The 15,814-nt window shown below is 41.1% G+C and overlaps 1 protein-coding gene across 2 annotated transcripts in view; it reads right to left on the minus strand.

The window, feature by feature from the left end:
* The window catches only part of ZCCHC14 (zinc finger CCHC-type containing 14), a 56,085-nt gene that overhangs the window by 6,169 nt on the left and 34,102 nt on the right, over positions 1-15,814 (minus strand). For both annotated transcript variants that reach the window (XR_006165729.1, XM_042797444.1), the window contains exons 3-12: positions 12,652-12,725; positions 9,774-9,845; positions 9,454-9,563; positions 7,429-7,523; positions 7,289-7,343; positions 5,487-5,760; positions 4,072-4,163; positions 2,531-2,658; positions 2,014-2,154; positions 449-1,927 (exon numbers count right to left, since the gene is read on the minus strand). Coding sequence is in view for 1 of the 2 variants with exons in the window: in XM_042797444.1 (XP_042653378.1) it covers positions 449-1,927; positions 2,014-2,154; positions 2,531-2,658; positions 4,072-4,163; positions 5,487-5,760; positions 7,289-7,343; positions 7,429-7,523; positions 9,454-9,563; positions 9,774-9,845; positions 12,652-12,725 (2,520 nt within the window). In the remaining variant the exon portion in view is untranslated. The remainder of the gene's footprint in view (positions 1-448; positions 1,928-2,013; positions 2,155-2,530; positions 2,659-4,071; positions 4,164-5,486; positions 5,761-7,288; positions 7,344-7,428; positions 7,524-9,453; positions 9,564-9,773; positions 9,846-12,651; positions 12,726-15,814) is intronic.

Consider the following 15,814-nt stretch of genomic DNA (forward strand, 5'->3'; position numbering starts at 1 on the left):
GTAATCCTCATTTCGGTTACTATTTTGGGGAGGAAGAAAAAGTGGGAACAGAGGTCTTTGGTTTGTAAACTTCCAGGGGAACCCGCAGTTCTAACCAAAGATGACCCAGATGACAGTCCCCTGTCCGGAGAAGCTCCTTCCCTCCCTCCCTCCGTGCGTGCTTCCCCCCTCCCCAGAAGCCGGCGGGAGCCCCGCAGAGCCCCCGGGGCTGAGCCAGGCCCCATCCTCCCGCCGGGTCTGCACGAAACGATGTTCCAACTTTGACCGCTACAGCTCAAAACCACCAGCTGCCCAGAACGAGATTTTTTGTACGCAAGTCAGGACCAAGAAAAGATTTGGCACTGCCACCAGACCCCACTCCTGCCCTCGGGGGCACGCAGCCACCCCCTCCCCGGCCCGGCTCTGCGTGTCAGCCACGTCCCGCCCCGGTCCCTCCACCCGCCTTTACCTTGTCGATTGAAATCCATCGGAGGCTGTTTGCAGTCCTGAGCCCTGTGACCACTGGCCCCACAGTTGTAACAGGAGAGATTCCCATTTTTTTTGTGACTCGAACCATTGCTGTTCCCCATCATTCCCTGTGCCTGATACACCCCTGCCGTCCCCGCCATAAAGTTCTGCATGGGCGGTACCGCAAACGTCGACTGCCCGGCCATGACCGAGTCCGGTGCTATCCCGCTGTTGTACGCGGTGTGGACCACGGGGAACGTGGTGCTGCTGTTGTACTGCTGCGTGTTGATGTAGCCGTTGCTACACAAAGGGTTGAAGGGCAGAAACGGAAAAGTAAACATGGAAGGTCCTGAAAAAGGGTGCTGGAAATAGTTAGCGTAGCTGACGGTCATGCCGCTCGAACCGCAGTTCCCGCTGCAGCCGCAGGAGCTGCACACCATGCACCCCGGCGGCTGCGGCTGCTGCTGCTGGTGGTGATGGTGGTGATGGTTCTGGTTTGGTACCGGGACGCTCCCCGCGGACCCGCTGCTGCTGCTGCTGCTGCTGCTGCTGCTGCTGCTGCTGCTGCTGCTGCTGTAGAAGTTGTTCTCGGCAACGGAGGAGAGCGTGGGGCTGGAGCTGGGCGCGGGGCAGCTGGGCAAATTCGCCATGGTTGCGAATGACGTGGAGGGGTGGCTGCTGGAGGAGGCTGCGTTACTGTTTGCGCAGAAGCTGCCTTGCATCGGCGCCACTGGCACGCTGCTCATTGCAGAAAAGGCAACTTTGGTGTTGGCTGTGTACAGAGCAGTCCGGGGATTTATTATTGCAGGGGACACCGTTATTTGCATATTACTGGAGCAGGAAGTCTGCCCGGCAATGGCAGGATCAGTAGGAAGAGACGAAGACACCAGGAGTTTGATGGGTGGACGAGCCACGTGGAAGACTGTGCTGGATGTGACAGTGGCAGCAGTACTCGTTTCTACTATTAATCCCGGCTGCTGAGCTGTTTTTATCACTCTGTCCAGAGTCGAAGCATGCACGACTTTGGTTCGAGGACCAAAGTTAATAGTAGATGTGGGCGAGCTGTTCTCAGCAGCCCCTGACAGCACTTGCAAGGGCTGGTGAGGAGCAGATGCAGACATTACATCCACCACTGTGTTTCCAAAGTTCTTTTCCATTTTTATGCTGCCCCTAGGTCCAGGAGAAACTTTATTTCTTTCTTCTAAAGATAAAAGAGAATGCATAGACGACGAAAGCAGCTTCATGTCTGCGTTGCCACGGTCTGATTTATGCACTGAATTTAGCATCCGGATGGGCGTGATATGAGTAGAGGCCGCTGACATCATTTGCATTGGCAGAGCGTGGTGGCCGGACGGATTGGAGCCTGCATCGTTCTGCACTGGTAGGACCTGAGCCGTGGGTCTGGCAGAGCTCGAGGTGAAATGGTTCAGTAACATCACTGGCTTCTCCTTTTCTGAACCGTCTAAGTGAATCTCTAAACCTAGGGACAGAAACATCCATCAATACAGCTGCTTCACCAGACAAAGCTGGGCAACGCAGGCCCCCGCTTTGGCTCTTTCTGCTTACGTCTCTCGTTCTCCTCGGCGCTGTCCGAGCTCTCTTCCCTTGTCTGGATCCCCATGGGGCTGGAAGAAGAGCTGGAGTACTCGGAAGAGCTGCCCTCCCGGGGCAGGGGGTGGGCTGGCTGATCCACATCCACTCGCAGCTCTGCAGACGAAGGGTGGGCGAGCAATCAGGGAATGCAGACACATGCGGTAACACCTACTCGACCCAATTACAACCGCTCCATGACACACCACCCAACATACAGCGATGCCCAAGACTGCAGACATACAGGAGGTGTAACAGTCGCTGACTAGAGCCATTCACACAGAAGCCACGAAGACAAAACTACTTTTTATTGCACTCCATATACCCAGGAATCAGACTTTTTGATTGCTCCCTATTAAGCCACTGACACTGTGGGAGATAAAGCTTACATACTACAGGTTGGTGAAAAAGCAGCGTGAGAACGAGCTTGCTGTTGTGCAAAGACACATTCAGCCCCGAGAGCACAGCAGTGTCCTCTGCTCCTCTTTCTTACCTGCAGCATGGTTGCCACGAATACTCTGGATAGGCCCTACATGTGTAGTAGGGGGAACCCGTGCCACACCGCTGCTGGTAACTGAAGAAGGTGTTGTGGGGTTGAGGCACCGTTTCTCCGATTTTTCTCTATAGGGCGATGGAGAAACGTGTGAGGAAAGAGAAACTGGCTACAGCACAACAACAGATAAATCGATTCCTGAATGAAACTGAAAAGCCCGCTAAATAATCTGCTACGTGTTAGGCTAATTTCAAATGGAAACATTTGGAAATCACATCAATCTTGACCATAGCTTCTTGCCAGCAGTTGCATTTGGACTATTTGCCATCTGATTACAACGCTAATGCTCTTATTTGTACAAGGTAAATCACCAAACGGTGACTAAATTCTATCACACATGACATAAGCACGTCCCAAATCTAGCCACACACGCCAAAACAAAAGAGAAGCCAAATGCAGTCATTTAGCAAACACGCTCTGGAAAAAACTAAGACTGATGAAAAATGCTGTCAAGCAGCTTTGATAAATGGGCATGGATTTGGATTTTTTAATTGCTCTTTTAAGCAACTGCAGTAGCTGCAGAATAAACATTTCCCTCTAAGTGGGGATACAAAAAGTAGGATAATCTGTTGCATCAGTTTCCCCAAAAGGCTATTAACACTGCACAGAGCACTGGCCTTCTTTAGCTCACCTTCACTACGTAAAGCTGTGATCTTCCTGAGACTGGGGTTACCCGCAACAGCCCTGCCTTTCAGTGGTTTGGCCCCACACAAAGTTAGAAGCCCAGATCCTGTACGAGCATCCTCCGGCAACCCACGCCCCAGCCCGGCGGCCAGCAGAGGCCTGAGCGGCTGCCACGGCCGCCGTGGGTCACCGCGGAGGCTCCCGGAGTAGCTGTGCTCCGTCCACGCTGACTGGAAAGCCAAAAACACTGCCAGGTCTTACGAAGAAAAAATCCTGCTGGGCACCCTGACTTTCTGTGTGCAGCACCTGAGCTTGCAAACCCTACAGGGCTCAGCGCCTCGCTCGCCTCATTCCCTCCTACCCCGTGAATCTCAGGCAGGTGGTAAGCCCAAAATCGAAACAAGCTTTGCACACCTGCTTTACAATATCTACTATACAACTTTAAAAAAAATCCCCTACGCAACAGGATGTGCCTTCTGTAAATTATTTTAAAAATGTCCCCCTCCTTGGAAGAGCTGTCAGTGTGACGGCTGAAGACGGGCATTTATGTTACGGCTGGGTTGCGATATCCTTTTAAAACAGAGTTCACAAATTCTTTACGCTTGGTTATCCTTACCACAACCCTGCACAGGCAACAGTAAACCAGTAAGTTCTAAATATTATCTACAAAGTCCCCGTTTCAAGAGCTTTTCAAAGTACCCGACACGACTGGAGAGGAAGGGAGATAAGGGAGATAATATTATCCGTATTTACAGCTGGGAACCCTGCTACGTTTATAGTCTGGAAAGCAAAGACCATTGTAAAACTTGCATTCAACATCTTATGACCTTAAACAGAGAGTTTTCCTTGCCACTTACTTCTCCAACTCTAGCTGGGTCTTGAGCTTCTTCTTCGCTCCCATGGTGAGGGATTCAAACTTATTTAGATCTTCCTCAGTAAGACTCAGAAACTTGTAAAGAAAAAAATGCATGTTTAGTTTTACAGCCTGAAATATGCTTACTTGCATTTTCAGTAAAGATCAATTCTGAAAGGTTGCTAAAGGCATTTTTTTAACATATGTTAATTCAAAGAAACTCTCTACTCCAGTTTTAAATTACATAATCAGCGTAGAATAAAAGTGTGGGCGACTGGCATGGAGGAAAGAACATCTCTAGATTAAATTTAATTAGGTGTGTGCTTATATTAACCATTCACAGAAAAGTAGAAGTAATTCTTGTACATATTAAAATAGAACTTTGTGCTATAAATGAGCTTAAGGATCTGTTTCTCTTTAAAAGTCACTCTAGTTTTCCCAGTTGTGTCATTTAACAGAAATCAATGTGCAGTCATCTCATCAGTGAATAAAATACAGACACAGAATATGAAAACAAAATATACCCATTTATAATATAATGTAATGAAAATGAAAGCCAGCAAAGTATGCATAATAATATATGCTTTTTAAAAACATACTAGACCACGCACAGTTTTGCTACTTTATTAAAAGAAAAAAACCACTATCTATTTCCCCCCACATAATGAAGAAAATCAAATCAGAAGACTCGTAACAGATAGTAATTAAATGCACACAACATGCTACAGGCAGCACAAAGCCGTCCCAGTTTAGACCTGGCTCAACCTAAGCACTTAGTCCACTGGAGGGCGTTCCAGGCTAAAAGACAGTAAGAGGACATGAATTTTACAGATGGAGCTGGGTAAATGCTGTGGAAGTATTCTATTTAGTTAAAATCCAACACACACAGGTATCAGTTGTGACTCTTACCATGCAAATACATATGGGATTGTTTTTCCCTAAGAATTTCTGCAGAAAACAAAAATCTCATGTTCACTTGCAGGTACGTGCACACGCTAATGTGCGTGTCAAAAGTCTCCCAGAATCCATTTTTTTAAATAAGGATAACCAAATATTTTGGGAGAAAAATCCATCGAGATGCAGAAATTTTTAGAAAATCAACCACTTTTAGTTATCTCCTGCACATCAAGGGGATGAACAGGGAGCCAAAGCAGAGCTCCTAAGGCAGCATGCAAGTTAGATCTTCAAGAATTCCGAAGCAGCAGCAGCTGCTGAACAGCCCAGGCCCCGGACACAACACAGACCAAAAACAGAAAGGTTTTCATCAAAATATTATTGCTTCAAGATTGTGCAAACCTTCACAGCCTTTGCCAGTAACTTCTGCAACTCTCAGTGCAGATGTCTGCAGCCTTCTCTCTGCACTACGGAATGTAAAGATAATTTAAAAGCTGGCTCCCTTTTCTTTATCTACTGCCCTACCTTCTCCATTGTGAGCTGCTTGAAGACAGGATAGTATTTGTGCAACCGCAGTTTCCTGAGCCAGTCTAAGATCCCGTTTTGCTCCTGTGTCTGAGGGGTCTGTGGACTGGAAGACATTAGCATGGGTGCAGAGGTGGTGTCCATCTGGGCGCGATAGGCCAGCGACGAGCCGGTACCTCCCGCGTGGGAACAGTGGGGCAGTGCAACGGGGGCAGCAGCCGAGTGCTGAACGTGATTCTGAGAAGACTGAATGCCAGCCACTCCACATATAGGTCTGCAAAACAGTAACGTAATTCGGTTTAGCCCACTGCATCTGTGTCACTCGGGGTGCAGCTACTAACGCCGCGCGAAGCTATGGCTGCCGGGGTTTCTGGTAAAACCTGCACTGTTTGATCCAAGTTACAGATTTGTACCTACGCTGTTCAATAGCACAATAAAACCACTGCAGTTTATGGCAAATAGTAAGCTTTATCTGCAGCTGAAGCAAGAGGTTTCCTTCTATAATCACAGATAATAGATGTTCTACTACCTCTCTGTGATTTAGAAAAGATTTAGAGAGAATGGCCGTGTTTTTGTTTTTTTGTTTTTGTTTTTTTTTTTTCTTTGTTTTGTTTTGTTTTTTTGTTAAAAAGAATAAAAGAAGCCCAAATACAACCCTGTGGAAATTTTTTTTACATGTGGAAGTAGCAAAATAACCCACAATGTTGGCTCCTTGGAGGGTTCCAGTTTTTGTTGGAGAAAATGAAAATTGCCTGAAGAGAATGACTTCTGGGTTTGCTAAATCCTCACAGAAGGCAAGAGAATTTCTTTCCTTCTTTTCCCAAGGCTGACTTTACCTCCCTTGGAAGCGGTTTCCTTCCCCCCTTTGAAAGGAAAACTTCTCCTGTACAAGGAAACATTCAAATATGACTTAGAGAGAAAAAACCCTTTCAGTGATACTCTAGTCTCCCCTTGCCCATGAAGAGTTATACAAGGGATGACCAGATTTGCACCTACAATTCAGATGATCATTATTCCTTTTAAGTATGTGATTGAGACCATTATGACTTATGCAGTAAGCAGCAGATCACAAAGAAATCATCCATCACCGCAGCTCAACATTGAAGTGCTGATGCCAATTAGTAATTCAAGCTTTAAACATTTTGAGAAACGCTGCTTAGAAGGGGTGTCCAATGGTTTTACTGCCAGCAGAACGCTGCAATCGTCTGCTCTCATTTCCCATGTAACACTGGTCAAAAGGTTTCCCTAAATTCTTCCCTGAACATAAACATTTTTTAGGACAAGAGAGCCACTGCTGATTTCATAACCGCCACCACCAAGAGACTCTGTCACGATGCTAGAAAGCTTGGTCCAATGATAATTACATTTTATCTACTTTATTTTTGAAGCTGAAGTTGAATTCTGTCTTCCAATTCCAGTAATTATATCATGTCATATTTTGACTTGCAAACTGTCTGTTACCTGAGTTTTCTTGTCTTTGTGATCAACTCACTGCAAAACTTGTCTTCAAGCAATTCCTATACTGTCCTCCTGCAGTTATTATTTTAAGATGTGTTTTCTTATGGCATGTGAAGGATGAACAAATGACAACGCTAGGAATGCTAGCAGTACCTTACACGGATATTCTCACCATTTGTCTGTTTTGGGTAGACCACACACTAAGGCTAGAACTTCTTTAAATCATCTACAGATGAATATGGAAGTGTAGATGCAAATAAATCCCCAAGGAGAGACAGATGATCACCTATGTAATGGGGTTTTACAGCTAACCAGAACAAATGTAAACAAAATAAATACTTCACCTTCCAGATGTTCCCAGCGTAGTTCCTACTTTATAAAGGGAGGGGTTGCCAGGATCTAAAAACAGGGAACACAAGTGGCATCAGTTCATGAAATGTACATCGGTACAAAAAATTCATTTTAAAACTCGGTTGAAACTTACTTGAACTCTGAAGTTGCTGTGAAGGAGATGAAGTGCTGAAGAACTTTCTAACGTGGTCATTTTTCACCACATGGGAAGGTAATGGTGCCAAATACCTGCACGTTCATCAAAAGAAAACAACACCCCCCCCATTCCGTTATATTTGATTTGCAGTTGCCTATGCAATCATGAATGTAGACTGTACATGAAATTTTGAAATTGAATTTGAAATTTTTTAAACTAAAACATTAAACACCTTTCGAATTAGTAACACCATGCAATTCTGAATCAAAGTAGACTTTAAATGTATGGGTATTCTTATCCTTAATACTATTTAAGCACGTTACCATTGTGTTGCTTTCACTGTGTTTAGCATCTCCGTAAAAAAAACCTTAATTTAGGAACATTGAACACTCATAAGGCAGAAAATGTTCAAATATAAACTTGAAAATTTCCTTTCAAATTCACAGACCTGAAGACCACAAAATATAAATGTATCCGTTATTTAATTTTCTCCTCTTCAAGATAAACAGCAGATGCAGAGTCTGGCAGTGTAGTGAAAAAGGCTGTAAAACTTATGTCACATTTTCCCTGGGATTGCTGTGCCTCTCTTGGGGGAAAAAATGCTAGTCTCCTAAAACTTTGCAATGTATAAAGTGCCTGAACTTCTCATGGTCATGCAAACTCGACTGCCTTTTGCCAAATCTTCTACAGATTTGAAAACGTATAGAAAATGGTTTTAAAAAGAGAGCATTTTGACCGTATCTTCGCTGTTTTTAAAAAGTCTTTGAGTAAAAAATAATTCAGCTATACACACACACAAATGGCCTTCCACCTTGAAAAAAATCACAGTTCATTTCTGAATTTTTCAAATACGTAGCACTTAAGAGGACAGCTTCTTTCTCTGCTCCGAAGATACAACCATTGCTGTGTACATGCAGATTGCTGCTCTATTAACCTAGATTTGTAGTGACTGGTGCTAGCTAAACAGCAGCAGCAGCAACACGCACTCTCCCTTAGCCTCCCTCGTTCTCATCAATAGGCTGTGATCCTCGAAGCACAGAAGGGTCTATTTGAAATGTTAATGCTGTTTGCCATGAAAAATAATCTAGGCATGCACCTGCTAGCTCTGAGTGTGAAAAACAATATCCACTGTAGCTCTGCCAATGGTGGACAAAAGCCGGTCTTGATTTAGGGAAATTAGGTGTTTAGCTGAAGCTCTAACAAAAGTTAATTAGTATTTTAAAATATCATTTAATAATTTGCACAGATACAGGCAGTAGTAGCTGAAAATAATTAAAGTCCCTCAAATTTTCCTCACAAAACTATTTCAGTATTTAGAAAGAGAGAACTACTGCGACCTGCCACAGATGATGATTTTTAAAATGGTGTTTTAGATTAGATAATGGCCCGGTGATTTGTGATAATGTGAGGAGGTACTATCTAAAGCTTCAAAAATTTCTTAGCTGTTAATGACTTCCAAAAACGTAATGGTTTTAATATATACATACATACTTAACTTTTTAAAACTAAAGTAAAATAAATACCATGATGACCTGAAACAACTGAGACAATAAAAAACTCTGTGAAAGGGTAGGGGGGAAAAAAAAAAAATCTCCACAACCCATCCCTCAACGCAGAAGGATGACTATTCAGCCAACTATTTTCTCCTGAGTTTTGGGAGGTTTTTTTAAAGCAGTTTTGGCTATTCTTTGAGCCCAAACCAAGATTCTGCAAAGCAAATGATCCTCTATTTGTTTTTAACTAGGAATGAGGAAATGTCAATTCTCCAGGAAGCTTAATACAGAAGATTATTACCATCTGTATTTCTGAAGAATGAATTCCTGAAATATTCTTATGCACTGGAATTAGTAGAACATTAAGAAATAATGCTTAGGATCAAGTTCTAATTTCTTGAAAGCAATTTAGAATATAAACATAATATTTCTATTTCCTGTTTTTTCCTTCCACTTGTCGATAAAAGCCAAGTGCCAAGATCAAACAAACAAACAAACAAAAAAAACCACAATAAAAAACTCAGCATACCTAAGGTCCGATTCCAGGTCCATGTGGTTCCGTTCTAGGTAAAATGAATCTGGACCAGCTAGGCAAGGAATGAATTTTTCCAAGTTTTCTTCTGGATACAGCTGAGATAGCTAAAGGTGGAGGATATTACAAGCAATAAGTGAAAAGAAGGGTTGTTTCTCATATGAGATTCAAGGCTCAGCAATTTATAAGTCAAACATTTTATGAAATTCAATCTATCTGTATTATCTCAGTACATTTTGAAAAATGCCATTGAGCAAAATTACATACAGGGACAAAACTTCTCTCTGTTTTCGAAGTATTTTTCATATCTCCTTTACCTTTGAAATAAATTCAGTCACTTCAGCGGAAGATTTGGTTACCAACGTCACTGAAGAATCAGACCACAGGACCTTAGGAAGTAAAAAGTATTCAGTTTAGTAACGAAAGGACAGGGATTTAAGTTTGGCTCCAAAAGATCAATAATGGATATCCAGCATCCCCCACAGGCTGCAAGGAAGTTTGTAACGTGTGACATCAACAAGGAAAAACTTTTTTTGTGCACAAGTAACTATTACTCAGTCCTCCCTTGCTGCCCGATTCTTGCTGTTATTATACTTAACAACTATTCTGAATGCTTAAAAAAGCACTTCATAGTTTACACAGCCATTGGACTCTGCAGACATCCAGTATTAAGGAACAGACTACTAAGTAATGGAAATTTTTTTTATTATTATTTTTGTTAAAGAAAACAGCTGGTTTGTAGAATCTGATGTACAATATGAACAACTCACCACAGCACAATAGTGCCTATTTATAATTAATGAACGCCACATGCCAGGCAAAGTTGAAGATGGCCGCAAATCCCCCCCGCTGCAAAAAAAGGCAAAACCTTAGAAATGAAACCTGCAGTTACTGCTCTGGCTTTGCTCCTTAGACACCATTTTGTATATGCCCCAGAAAAAGGAAATTGTTCAGTATCTCTTCTCATACGCTTTCTGCATTAAGTCATTACATTCTTAGATACAGAGGCATTTATTGGTTGGTAGATGATTAGTTTAACTGAGCCAAAAGTCAGGATTTCTTGGCACGACAAATACCAGCATGAGACTGGCCAGTCATAAGTCCCTTCAGACTTAAGATATCTATTCAAGACATTTGGAAGGCATATAGATCTTCAGCAGTTCTATAGGGGAAGAAGTTGTTTTTATGTGTTTAAGGATCAGGAGGCCATCTTCTCACATGACACAGTTTCAATGACAACTGAAAACATACACAAAGATTTTCCAGCCATCAGAATGCTGCCAGAAAGACTGCTGAGAGGAGAGTATTTCAAAATATATTACATAATGGAGGAATTTCCTCTCTGCAGAGCTGTTACACAAAAAGTAAAGTGGGGGGGGGAAGAAAAGCAGAAAGAAAACTTAAGCCTCTGGGTTTTTGTTTTGTTTTTTTTTTTTTTTTTTTTTTTTTTAATTTCATGATAAACGAATAATTTTTCCAGATTCATGAGAAATTTCTCTTTCTTTCTTGTTTTGTAATAACCCAACATTCGTTATGACTTATGTTTTGCTAACTTGTTATAATTTTCAATACTTATAAAACAATAACGTGAACAGTAAATGCAAGAAACAATAGCATTGCGAGGCGATGCTGAAAACACTAAACTGCTCTACTGACCTTCTATTCCCAAGCTACTAAACAAAGCATTTAATAGTTGGGTTTCTAACCCAGCAAACAGCAATTTTTTTAGCTCAGCTAAGTTATGTACTGTTCTTTCAGTTACAACCTGTCAACTAAAATACTGGTAAAAGTAATTTCTGCTATTTATAGAAAAATTTATAATAGGAAAAGATGTTTCACAAGATACTAATATGTAACCGGAATCCAGACAACTGCATACTTCATGAAGATTTTTAAAGCCCCTTGAAAAAAATCCTTTCTAGTATTGATGACATTTGGTACAATCATGGGATTCAGAAAATTCAGAACATTATCCATGAATCAAGTCAGGCAGAGGTTAACGCTGTCAACATCACAAGAAGCAGCTGAACTGATGCTCTATCATGGGTGGTGGTTTTAAAGAATAACTTTTTTGTAAAAGTTGTAGATAATTGAAATTCTACTGTCCATTTTCTTTCGGGTTCTCCTTTTCTCATCAACTGTTTGGCTCCGTTGCCTCATTAAGCAAACGAAAGACATTTTCTGGGCTTTGCATTCTGAATTTTGGAGTAAGTTGTTCCAACTAGATGGGAGAAAAGCAGTTTGTCATTCTTACTCGCCAGCACCCAGAATCCACTATTAACACAAGGTTTCACAGAATGAAGTCATCCTTCCACAGAAATTGTGAGCAATGACCGAACCTCCAAAAGCTGAGTAAAAAAGGGGGGGAATTCAATTCTCCTAGCAGCTTGTGGCTAACCACTCTCATTCCAAAGAAACTATTCTCACTTCCAGTTTGAATTAGTCTGGCTTCAATTTTCAGACAACAGTTCCTGTTATGTTTTTTTCTGCTAGATTAACGCCCCCTTTACTGTAAAATATTTTATTCCCTTTGAAAATGCTTTTATATGACACTGAAAGTCACCTTTCAGTCAAGTTCTTTAAGTCTCTCACTACATGGCACTTTTCTCAAGTCCTGAATAATTTCCACAGCTATTTTCTGTACTCTTCAACACCCCTTTTAACGCCTGAACCATATGCCACAGTCTCACACTCCCCTCAATGCTGAATGCAAAGATAAATGACCATCCTACCTCTTTTTCCATACATGCAGCAGAGCCTGAAGAGTCTAAATTCTCATTTGTCCAGATTAAGACTTACATTCTTCCTAGCTTCTGCATTCCAGCACAGATAACCACGCTATAAGTGTGGCATGATATTTTCTTCTACATATACTTTGCCACAACTTGCTGCATTAGAATGAATTTTTTTTTTTTTGCCTGTGTCCCACTTACCAGACAGTCTCCGTCTCTGTCATCATCCGCAAATGTTTATCAACAGCCATCTATGACTACTTCCAAATCATTGATTAAAAAATATGACTACCATCTATCCCAAAGGAGCTCCACTAGACTAATTTCCGGGATCTAACAATAAAGTCTGAGAATGTCTTTAACTCCTCCTTAAGTATTATCCTCCCTTCCTTTATAGAAAAAAAAAAACAAAACAAAAAAAAAAAAAAAACAAAACAAAACAAAAAAAAAGACTAAAACTTACCTCAAAGGAATATTCAACATTTCTTTCATTCTTCTTGTGTGCCAGTCCCTTTAATTCCACTTTTTCAACACTCACTATGAAAAAACAAAGAGAGAAGAAGAATGAGGAGGATATTCTTAAATGCATGGAAAAGTGATGACTCTTCAGCAGTGCCAGGACTTGCTTTGAGAGCGTCCGATGACTTGTGGCAGTGTTTCAGGTGCCCAGCTCGGGCTGGCCTCACGTGGCAGACAGGAAGGTTTTCAACCAGTACCCAAACAACACAATAAATGCAGAGTTCTTTATTTCCTCACGGCCTTATCATACCATTCATCAGTGTAATAACAGCTACACAAACATGCATGGATTTATCTTAATAACATTAAGTAGCAAATACCATCCCTCTGAGAGAAAACTGGTGTACAGAGAAATGAAGACGGGCAAAAGCCTCCATGTTTTCAGGGGCTGATTTTGCAAGGAGTTTAGTGTGGTTTTATTGCCGTGTTGATATCACAACTCCTCCTTGACAGGAGTTTCATGGAAAATTTCAGCCTCAATTACTGCAATTTGAGTAAGTTGTAAGTAAAAACAGGATCTTACTGTGGAAAGGGGTTGAGTAACAGTACAGGTCACTGCTTCCATCTCTACATATGATATGCAGCCTTTAAAGACACGATCTTACACATCAGATATTTGATACGCTAAATTCTTGGAGACTCTCATTTCTCAATACACACAGGTCAGAAATTCCACCATGCTAAACTTTATGAAGATTATTTTACTGACTTGCTATTTCTCCTGCAAATTTCTCCTGCCTTTTGACTGCACACATAAGGATATACACACAGAATTTTTCTTATAAAAAGCCAATTTACATTGGATTAGAAATTCAAAAGCAATTATACTAAAACAGTGACTAGAATTTTACCTCCAAGTGACAGGTGCTTGAAGGGATGCATGCTGTGTATATCGTGTTTTCACTTAGTGGTTTTAACAAACAAAACTCAGAGCCCTACCGTTTTGTTTCTGGGGAATCTCCATTTACAAGACACTTCCCTGTTTTCAAGACTATTTATACGCTGTATTACCTGTAAGACTCAAAGCTATGTTTATCACATAGAACTTCCTCATAACTGCATGCCAAAAGAGTTGCAGTGCAAAAGTCACAGTGGCAACATTACAACAGGCAACCCGTTTCATCACCAGCCACACATCTCCCTATTCCCCACAGTGAGACTTCAGCCAAAGCCACCCTATTGCCTGTCTGGAGCTTGATTTTTCCTTACCTTAAAAGAATAGGACTTGGAGTCTTTATTGTGGCCATTTAAAATTTTTTGTTGCGTCATGTTCATTTAAAAATCTTACAACTCAGGTCTTGGCTGTTTTAAAGACCTCCTCATTGAGTCTTATTTATTTGCAGTTGAAATTTTTAGAACTGGCAAGTTTTAATAGATCTACAGATGTTCATGCCTGTCTTTAAAACACAGAAGTAATATTGCTTTTATGAGCATAACAACCGTTCCTTCTCCAGGTAAATTCCCAATTACAGTAACATAAATCCCTGCACTTACAAATAATGTCAATTCATTACTTACTACTTTCTCCTGCATATTATGCTTTTTGTAGAATTGCTCCTCTAAGTTTTCAGTGGATTCCTCTCACGCTTCTGAAATGATTTTACAGTACTACCGTGCTGTTACATTGCATGCTGAGCACCACAGGAATAAATCTTCTGCAGATACTGATGAGCTATCTAGGCAGTATGTAGTGGCATGAAGATTTAAACATGCACACGGCTCCCAGGTTTTCTTTTAAGAAAAATCTACCTCAGTACACTTATTTAAGAGAATTCAGGGCACCCTTAATTATGATCACAGTTAAAACACTGACTGGAATTGTATGTACTTCAGAATTTCAAAGAACTTGTAAGCAGATATCGAGAGGGGGTATCACCATACTGTTGGTGAAACAGCTGAAGGATGAGCAAATTAACTTGTAGAAAGCCTAGTGTCAACTGCTGCAACATCTGTTTCTGGAGTAGGACAAAGAAAGTCAGAAGGACATAGCAAATGTTACTTAACATTTGTTGCTTATAGCAAATCCAGTGTCACTTTACTGAAAGTGTTCTTGTAATTGGTATTTATATTCAAATACCATCTCATCTATCTATTCATTATTACTCGACAGTGATTCAAGCAAAATAGTATTACCTATCAATATAAAATAAAGCTATTTCTGTTTTACGATGTGGGTTAATAACAAACTTTAAATGACCTCATGGATTTTGTTGTGCTGACAGTTACATGACCTTATCATGCTGAAGTTCTGGACTGGACTTGTTCAGTTTATATAATCTGATGCAATGAATTTATTCTCTGGAAAAATGATTGCAATTAGCAAAGTGAACCATTAGGTAGATATTTCTGCACTGATTGCAGTGATCCTAAACGGAATCTTGTAAGATTAGGTCTGCTCTAGAGCATGAAATATAGTTCATTGTGCAAAAGTGATATGCTTCTAGGGAAAACTGACTGGATCATTTCTAGTGTTATACAAAATGCTCCAGTAATTTCCCCCCGCCACTAGCTAATACTGTGAAAAGTATCATCCATCTAAAAAATTCTAGAGTTCTTGTTTAATTTGTCAAGTTGTATGTTTTTGTTATGTGGCCTCTCACAAACTCTTTGTATTATTTACCTTGTGGTTAGTTTTATTAAAATAGCCTTCCTAAACCTACCACGAAACTTAACTTTATTCAGAGCAATGAATCACACAAAACTCCAGAAGAAAAATGTGCCATCTACCAGGCAGGTGTGAGTGAACATTAAATTTCCTGTCTAAGAAATTACACACTTTTTGAGAGTATTTACTCTCAAAAGCATGGGAAATGGCTCAGAGAGCTGACTCTACTCCGTATCACCATAAATGATTCCATGACCAGAAAAACCTTTGTACAGAATTAAGAACACATGATACTGTTGTCTTTTCAGGATGCTGAACTCAGCAAAACTCAAGCTTCCCAACCCAGGGGATTAAAAAAAAAATATTTCTAATTCAAGAGGTAGCCAGAGCAAGTATATTTGCACCACATTAAATCTGAGCTTTAGGTCTAGAACTAATCAATGGGAACTCAGCCGCAAGTAGTCCAGCTATGCTCTCCACGTTAGGCTTTGTTGTTGTGCAT

This window comes from Tyto alba, unplaced genomic scaffold (assembly GCF_018691265.1).
Source record: "Tyto alba isolate M040663 unplaced genomic scaffold, T.alba_DEE_v4.0 Super-Scaffold_26, whole genome shotgun sequence".
Classification (NCBI taxonomy): domain Eukaryota; kingdom Metazoa; phylum Chordata; class Aves; order Strigiformes; family Tytonidae; genus Tyto; species Tyto alba.